The sequence below is a fragment of the Halyomorpha halys genome, unplaced genomic scaffold (genome assembly GCF_000696795.3).
Source record: "Halyomorpha halys isolate HHAL.00 unplaced genomic scaffold, Hhal_1.1 Scaffold1275.1, whole genome shotgun sequence".
NCBI lineage: Eukaryota > Metazoa > Arthropoda > Insecta > Hemiptera > Pentatomidae > Halyomorpha > Halyomorpha halys.
Window position 1 is genome coordinate 23,536 of NW_027105689.1, and position 416 is coordinate 23,951.

The window sequence follows — 416 nt, forward strand, 5'->3', positions numbered from 1 at the left end:
TTTTTTTTCACCAGATGGCGACTGCAGTCGTGGAGCCCTATAACGCAGTCCTCTCGACGCACATGACTTTGCAGCTGACAGACTGCGTCCTATTGGCCGACAACGAAGCGATGTACAACATATGCCACGCCCACTTGGACATTGACAGCCCAACCTACTCCAGCCTCAACCGACTGCTGGCACAGGCTGTCTCCTCCATGACGGCCAGCCTACGCTTCATGGGCTCCCTCAACGCTGACTTCACCGACTTCCAGACGAACCTGGTTCCATACCCTAGGATACACTTCCCGGTCGTCAGCTACGCTCCTATCCTCGCCAACAAGTACGCTGACCATGGAAACTTATCAGTCTCAGATATGACGAACAGGTGCGCATAATGCTACTTTGTTTTGTAATTACGCTAATAAGTTCAACTT

At 51.7% G+C, this 416-nt stretch overlaps 1 protein-coding gene across 1 annotated transcript in view; it reads left to right on the forward strand.

Annotated features, from left to right (window-relative positions):
- LOC106689080 (tubulin alpha chain) overlaps positions 1-416 on the forward strand; it is a gene marked incomplete at its 5' end in the record, with an annotated part of 21,652 nt that overhangs the window by 12,808 nt on the left and 8,428 nt on the right. The window contains 1 exon segment of the mRNA XM_067052878.1: positions 15-367. Coding sequence (XP_066908979.1) covers positions 15-367 — 353 coding nt within the window.